We start from the raw sequence: 8442 nt of genomic DNA, 5'->3' as shown, positions 1-8442 counted from the left end.
AATTATTTGGCTGTTACGGATACATCCCATTTAAAAGTGTAAAGTAACAGAGGTACAAGGATACTTAATTTAAAACTGGTGTCTATTACATTAGAGCAGGACCTGATTTCATAGGACTATAATCCATAAAAGCTTTCAAGGGTAAACTTATTTTTAAAGCAACAGATATAAGCTTGGGTCTATCAATAGTAGATGCCTTCGAACATTCTCCCTTTTTGCTTAATCCACCCATTTATTACCCCTAATCGTATCCCTTTTAGCCAACCTAAAAGGGGGCATAAGACTCAAATACTCTGTTAAAAGGCCTATGGAGGACACCAGAGCAGTTTTTTGGCAATTTTACTTGTGCTCCAAATGTAATGGCTAGAATAAAAAAAAATGAACCCATGGATTACCTTTTTTTGGATATTTTTTCCATAATTAATTTTTTATGTATAACAAAAATAATTTTCAAATCCCACCAATAAATCTGCATCATAGCAGTTGATAAGTAGGTTTTTGTAATTAAAGCAAGTTATGTTCTACATGCTAAATTAATTAAAATAAGCACCACCTCTTTTCATTGTATTAATGGAAACAATGGCTTTTATAAAGTGTACTTTTCTTAAAATTGTGTCACTGCCAAGCCTGATGAGCAGAAATGAAATCTGGGCCTTTGCCATTAAAAAGCAGTTGTGATCATTGGTTAGCGTATTATATGACTTTGGGTAACATTCAGCAGCAAATATCAAACTTATTCCGAAGTAGAGAACTATTTTTAACAACTGTACAAATGCAGCAAACAATCTGAATAGAGCTCTAAGATATAACATTATTTTAGCAAATGTATTTTTCTTAAAAATGAATATAAAAGCAAATGGCATGGTTTCTACATCAGAAAAAAATAGTTTCGTAGCCATATGAAACTGAATTGTGCATAGTTATTTCTTGGTAGAATAGTAGGGCTACCAAACATGTATTGGAATATCACCAAAGGTTGGGTAAATCAAGTTTGCTAAATCCAGGGTCCTTCCGAAGTTCCCAGTAGGTTTCATTGAAAACCCATGTTTCCTTATGCTGGGAGTCGATAACCTTCCTGATAAAAAAAAATAAAAAAATAAAAAAAAAAATTAGTATACTTAAGCATATCACAGGTAACTCCTCCTTCCCTCAGATGCAACAAAATAATGGAAGAAACCATCAACAACAAAAAAAATGATCTCCTCTAATCCTCCTACATGAATTGGACAGGGAGAGCGATCACAATCGCCCAATCAGATTTGCACCTTAGCACCAATTGCAAATGACACATTGCATCTTCATGTAATATAGTTTGAATACCATTTCATAAACATATTATTTATCATTGTAAAAGAAGATATTCCACGCTCCTTTTTGTTTCTATTTTGAGGGGGGGCAGACAAAAAATGGCTTCCTCAGACCTCATCTCTAATCAAGGATAAGATAATTCATAAAGTATTAAGCAGCAGACATATACAGTAGCATCCCAAGAAAAGACCAGATACTTAAAAATACGGCAGGGAAGAAACTCACTTGAAATATTTTGGTGTATATTCTATGTTGCTTTCCTCCAGTATCTTCCTCCGATTTCTCTGCAGTTCCTCTATTCTTTGTTTTTCTAGAGCTGCTGCTTCAGCATTTCCTTCTTCTAGCCACCTACACAATTTACAACACCAGTTGAAACAGATATTTGTAATACAGTAGTTTGTAAATGTGTTATAAATTTGACTGAACCCCCCAGAATATCAAAATGAATTAAACAATAAGTCAAGAAGATGGATTTATTTAAAGGACACAATTAACCCAACAATACTTAATACTGAGAGATAGATTAATTTGTAAATGTCTATCCATTATATTCAAATTACATTATCAAGTTATTCCACTGTAATTCTCCATCATATCCCTCAAGACTCCTTTTCCCAACACAATATTCTTTCACAAAGGCAAATAAGAAATCCCCATCTAATTCCAAATGTATTTTAATAATAGCCCAGCAGCTCACAGTGCACTAATAGACAGTGTGGTTGTGAAATACTTGCCTCTGATCTGGCCTAAATCTTGAATCTGTCTTTGGAAGAAAATCTTTCAGTAATGGATCCAACTCATTCAATTCAATTGCAAATCTCGTGAAGCCATAATAGAGTTCATAGTCTGCAGGCATGGAACCTGAAAGATTGCACATCGTCTCAAGCAACTTGAAGGGAAATGGTAACATTTACGGCTTCCAGCATTAAGACATGATCAAAATGGCCAATTTATTATCCGTTCATGTTAAAAGTATATTGGGAATACATTTTGCATGGACTCCAATGCACTTAGAAAATTAGATTGCTTTCTTTCTTCACAGCTGCCTCTCTTGGAGGTAGGGGGCATACATCAGTATGCTTCTTGCACATGCTCAGTAGATCCATTCTAGTCAAAGCTGCTTTGCTAGCATACCTGTGATTGGCTGTTGTTTCTTCCAATGATTTTACTGGTATCTCAGCTCTGATTGGCTTTAATGGGAGTAGCGCTGACCATGTGCACTACTTGGTTTCAGTACAGCCAGACAATGAGTTAAATGAGAAAGAGGTAAAACCTATTCAAGGCTATACAAAATCAAATGCAGTAGCAACCGCTATTTACATGTATGCATGTATGTATCTGATGTTTTGCTAGTATACATGTGATTCGCTGCTAAACCAGTGACTTCAATGGGAGTTTTACTGAGCATTGACTTAATTGTGTACATACTAATGTTTCATTATTTCAGTAGAGGGAAAACGCCATAGGAGGAAAATGAGACATCGTTTTCTAACCCAGATAAATGAATAATTCATGCTCCAATTTGCATGGAGTAAAATTTGTTACAATTAAAATTCATTACATTTAATGCAAATGGACTCCACTATGCATTTCAAAGTCAATACAATTTTGGGACTAGATTGTCTCCATTCTCCTCATCCTTACACTTGCTTGAATCAGCCAACAACTATCTGCAATTTAACACCAGAGGGAGAAATAAAGGAGATTAATAATCATGCTGCTGCTGAGAACATATGTAATGCTAATTTAAATCTGTATGCTCAGCTGTGTAAATTCATTTGGAATCAATAGTAAGATATAAGACTTGGGAAAAATGGCAGATCTACTTTAAAAACAGTTCCAGTCCATGAGTTACTGCATAGTTTTTATAACCATTTAGTGGGATTTCCAAGCCTAAGATTGGGGTAGGGATCTTGTTAATTCTTTACCTGGTCTCCAGATGCATTTTGCTGCTGGTGCATCGCCGCAATAGAGTCCTTCTTGCCACTTCCCAAAGAGGCGGTGCACAACTTTTCCTTCTTGATCCATTACCACACCATGAACCTCATTTGGATTGGAACTCCAATAATTACCCTTATAAGGAAGAGAAAATACGAACATTATACACCATCAGTAATACAATTTAATATTAAAAAATAAAACCGTTGTTGATGTTAGTGTCTCCATCCTCTATCCAAAGTAGTATACAATGTGCTGATTGCAATCAGACCACTCCGAAACTAGAAGCGTGCTTTGGTAAGAATTATACAGATCTGTTGGTTTCAAATTAGTTGTAATTGCTAAAAATACAATGCACTGTTATTAATTCTCATTTTGATGAAAACAGGTTTTGGTTTGTTTTTGCCTGTAAATTCTCAAAACCCTGGGTGACTTAGCTTTTAAAATGACTTACCTTTATAAATGTCATCTTACACGTAGAAACACTGTTTTTTGTGTTCCGTATGGTGATTTCACCATAATGTTCTATCCACCTCCTTCCACTGAGGATGTTATGTATACAAGTTGTAACTTTGTTCCAGACATAACAATCTCCATACCTAAAACAAACAAAAAAAACATTTGACAAAAGTTTGAACACATATATATAACTAACACCAATATATTTACTTTTTTTCCCACTACCCGTGGAGGGGAAGAATAGTAAACATTGCGTTGTATGAATACCAACGTTTATTTGCCTGCTCAACACGTGTCCCTGTATGCTAATTAATGAGATAAAACTTTAAATTAATTTCCTCTAACTATCTTTAAGTATTTTGTACTTCACAGGACTACATTAAAGGATTTTCTGGGGTCTAAGTGAACCGTGTATCTCGCACCCTCCACCTGCATGTACATGATTGCGAACATAAGAGACAATATATAGGGGCACCCCACCTGCTCAACACCCTGTTTAATTCTATATAGGTGTTAGCTCTGTATCCAAATCTAGAAACAGACAATGAATACGGGCAATGAATAAACTTACCTTGGTAATGAAACATTCACAGTTCCAAAAGGAAGTATTTCCATTGATTTCCCCCAAAACTTATTTTTCCATCTGATATCTGAAATGAAATTTGTTATAATCAGCATAAAACAACGGAAAGTTGCAATGATAATTTGAATTTGAATAGTCTTTAGTAGGAAGACATCTCATTAATATTTTCCTTCCATGTATCTATATCACATTTTTAATAAAAATATCTACGTTCTTCTTCTACACAAGAGAACCAACAACCACAGATCCGCACTGGTCTTCCACGTCTGGACTTCCCCTGCATTGTGGCTGTGTCTGGGTGGAATTAGTCATGCATGCTCAATGAGGGTTTTTCTCTCGGCAAAGCCTCTCCTTGTCTTCCCATTGCTGAAAAACTACATGGGTTTTCCCAGAGAGCAGCCCAAGCTGCAGACCTTCTTGGTCACCTGTCCTAGCAGGTTAATCACCTTAATGATGATATTCATGAAGGCCAAACTATAAATATGGGGTTGTTGACTCGATTTTACAAATATTTTAAGAAATTGGTAGGATTATCCTGGCGATTGGGATTAGAATGATATAATGGTACAGGTTTCTCTTTCTCTATAATAACACAAGTTTTTAATGCAACTTAGAATGCTCCTAAGAAGTTGAAGGGTAGTCTAGTTGTGGACATCTCCCTAATGAGGACAACAAGGGCTGAACGCATGGGATTGTTGGTTTCCTTTTGCTCAGGTTTTTAGACTGCCCTTGTGGTGGAATTAGTCTTGTATGTTGGTAGAAGTATTCATCTCCTGAGCAGAGACAGGGAAACTATTTGCTATTGCCTGTTATTGGCAGAGCTAGTCTCATATTCAATTGATACGGATAATGATAATTCCAATGTACGGTGCTACGGAATATGATGGCGTTATATAAAACAATACATAATATAGATAAAATATATCTAGTCTTCCAACTATGTATTGGCACATTATATATAGCAGCATTACATATCTTCCTTCACACATCTTAAAACTTCAGGAATGTGCATCAGTGCGGAATAGAAATACCCAATTTGGTCTAATTTGGTCTGCTGTAAGAAAAATCACAGCATTTACAGTTCATTTTCCAGTTTCTGGTGAATGCAACAAACACACCTTAAACTGCACTCTTTTCTTGGGACTGGATGACATGTACAGACACACCTTTTAAACACTAGGTGCGTCTTATACAGTGGTTGTAGTTACTACTTCCCAGTCCCTCCCTGCAGTCACACTGACAATCGGCCCCACCCCTTTCTGACTCACAGCTGATTGGCTCCACCCCTTTTCTTATAGCGTCCACATGGTTCAGAAACTCATCTAACAGTAGGTAAAAAAGTAATATTTGGGCTGCTGAAAGTTAGGGGAGGTGGGGGTAATTTAGGGGCAGTTATGGTCAATGGGGTGTTTAGGGTTAATTTAGGGGCAGTTATGGTTGATGGGGTGTTTAGGGTTAACTCAGGGGCAGTTATGGTTGATGGGGTCTTAATGGTTAATTTAGGGGCAGTTATGGTTAATGGGGTCTTAATGGTTAATTTAGGGGCAGTTATGGTTAATGGGGTCTTTAGGGTTAATTTAAGGGCAGTTATGGTTGATGGGGTCTTAATTTAGGGGCAGTTAATGGATGGGAGTGATGAGGATGATGATTATACATTTTATGATAAATAAAACAAGTTCAATAACTATGTAATACATTTTTTTTCAAGTTTCGGGCCCCAAAATTATACATGGGAGCGTCTTATACATGGGGAAATACGTTAGGTTATATTGCCATAAACCAGAATACTGTGTTCCTAATAAAATATTTTCATTAAAGTGACAAACATTATTGTTTTTCAGATTTTATCATTTGGTAGTAACTAAAAATCTAAGAAAAAAAAAACAAACTTACCTTGCCAGAAGGCAAAATGTTTGGACTCACAGTGACAGGCAGAAACTGGGGGGTGATGGCTAACCTGAAAAGGAATCAAATGCACAGATAATGTACGTTAATAAGCACAAGTAGAGTAGAGGTAGAGCAATGGATGAGTTTCTATTCTTCACATAAATTACCCAGATCAGCATTAAAGCAGGTTGCTGTCCTTACTGGGTGTCTCCCCAGGACTAGGCTCGATTTGCATGAACTTATAATCAGTTTTACCTGTTCAGATAAAAATCGGAATCCTTTGTCCTCTCTTATACATTCATATGTTTCTCCAAGAACAGGGTTAAAAGGCTTGCTTCCTGCCCGGTAGTATGTAGAGGCATAACCTGAGACTGCAAAAGCTGCAATAAGGGCCTGTGTGAAAAGGAAAATATGAAATATTTCATCATTAATAAATAATGTTGGTTATTAACATTAAGCCCATGATGTCTGTTACCAAGAAGAACAACAAGAACACAACGTATCCCTCTAGTTCAAATATTAATGCTACTGTTACAGTATTAAATGCATAATAACTTTATACATCAGTGCAGGATTATGCTATGTAGACCAGTTTGGATATTTATTGTGATTTGTATGATGGCCTCATCTAAAACCCTTAAGTGTAAAAATCCTCTCTCCAATATAAAAAAGTGAGACCTTGTCTCAATGTATCATGCTCAAGCCATACATAAACAAGAGATTACATTTGTCTAGTTTTGTCATGGAACCCAAATGCCACACAAAATGGCGAATAAACTCATAACCTCCATCCTTTTCCAATCTTATGCTCAAACAAAGACTATTTTTCATGAGATTTTAAGGATATTTCATTCCAAGTACAAGCAACACAACTAGTGGCTCAGTTATTTATCCTGTACTAAAACATACAATATTTATACAGCCTGGCCTGTTCTAGTTATCACATTATCTGATTACTGTACCATTCGTTCATGGGGATCATCTGTCTCAGCCGCCTTGTCCAATAGTTCACTATACTCTAGTTCCTCACAAAGGTGCTGCAATGTATTCAGAGGTTCATTTAGTTCCACAGGCATGGAGACTTTGGACAGGTCTTTGCCAATGTTATTTCTCAAAATATTCCACAAATTTATATTGCTGGTATCAGGAGATGGAGCAGGTAGAGATGTCCTTCGACCTGTCCTAAATGCACCACCAGATAACTCCCCGTTGAAAACTAATGGAAGAGAAGACAGAGACATTGGAAATTACTATTTATGAATGCAATGATAACAACCATATTTGATCAAGAGAAAATTGAGTCAAAGCTAATATCTTTTATGTGTCATCAGAGAAAAAGTAAAATAAGCTACATGAGTTACTTAAGCTTTTGGGAAAAGCTTTCCATCTGATGATAAGATCCAACTTCTTCCCTGTTGGCCTAATACAAAAGGTATAGACTTTGAATAAAAACCCGACATGCGTCGGCTACACACAAAATAAACTCAATAATTACATAGTCGTGTTGTCTCTATTGAAACGTTAAAAAATGAAATACCTGATAGCCTACCATATCTGACATTTTTATAATTTTTGGTTGACTGTTTAGAACAAACCACAAACGCAATCTCTGCAAGCTGTTCTTTTACATAAATATTATTTATTTATATTTTGAAATCCACAGGTTGGTCTGTGGAAATGAGGTATGGGTTTATAAAGAATGTGAAAACAGTACTTTGCCGGGACATGCTATCTGCAACGCTGGTGTTGTCTTCTGAGAAGTTATCACTGACGTCACTGATGTATGACTCATCATCTGAAGCCTAAAAAAGGGTGTGATAAAAATCAAATATAATCACAAAGACACTATCAAAACGACAACAACTGGATATTCCGCTTACAAACAAGACAACCTATTCTACAGCATTTATTGGCACACTGAGATTTCTTTGGCCCCCCCATAATGGAGAGCTGCTATTTAATATACTGCCTTTGAGAACATACTTATAACCTGGCTTGTAGCTTGCAACTTTAGGCAACACATGAAGGCATCAAATATCCCAGCACTTTCATTAATTACTATGCAGAACAAAGCTGACAAAAGTGAAAGTGAGGCCTGTGGGCCCTTATAAGGGCTACAATTTATGTAAATAACTGGAAAGGACAAGAAAGCACATACAACGTGACTTATTAGTGTCCCTTAAAACATCTTCCAGGGATGACTCACTCAGCCGTAGAAATCTAGAGAGGAAATAAATCTATGCTATGTTATAAATGTTCTTTTGAGT

The 8442-nt window shown here is 36.3% G+C and overlaps 1 protein-coding gene across 1 annotated transcript in view; it reads right to left on the bottom strand.

Moving 5' to 3' along the window:
* Nucleotides 1-966: 966 nt before the first annotated feature.
* The window catches only part of LOC149285997 (oxysterol-binding protein-related protein 6-like), a 32544-nt gene continuing 25068 nt past the window's right edge, over nucleotides 967-8442 (bottom strand). Inside the window, exons 13-22 of the mRNA XM_089494683.1 lie at nucleotides 7890-7977; nucleotides 7138-7391; nucleotides 6431-6568; nucleotides 6182-6245; nucleotides 4277-4355; nucleotides 3701-3845; nucleotides 3237-3381; nucleotides 2043-2169; nucleotides 1534-1656; nucleotides 967-1075 (exon numbers count right to left, since the gene is read on the bottom strand). Of these exons, the coding sequence (XP_089350809.1) occupies nucleotides 967-1075; nucleotides 1534-1656; nucleotides 2043-2169; nucleotides 3237-3381; nucleotides 3701-3845; nucleotides 4277-4355; nucleotides 6182-6245; nucleotides 6431-6568; nucleotides 7138-7391; nucleotides 7890-7977 (1272 nt within the window). The remainder of the gene's footprint in view (nucleotides 1076-1533; nucleotides 1657-2042; nucleotides 2170-3236; nucleotides 3382-3700; nucleotides 3846-4276; nucleotides 4356-6181; nucleotides 6246-6430; nucleotides 6569-7137; nucleotides 7392-7889; nucleotides 7978-8442) is intronic.

Source organism: Sceloporus occidentalis, unplaced genomic scaffold, assembly GCF_023333645.1.
Source record: "Sceloporus occidentalis isolate IW3139 unplaced genomic scaffold, rSceOcc1.0.p SCAF_74, whole genome shotgun sequence".
Classification (NCBI taxonomy): domain Eukaryota; kingdom Metazoa; phylum Chordata; class Lepidosauria; order Squamata; family Phrynosomatidae; genus Sceloporus; species Sceloporus occidentalis.
This window is presented reverse-complemented; position numbering and strand designations above follow the sequence as displayed.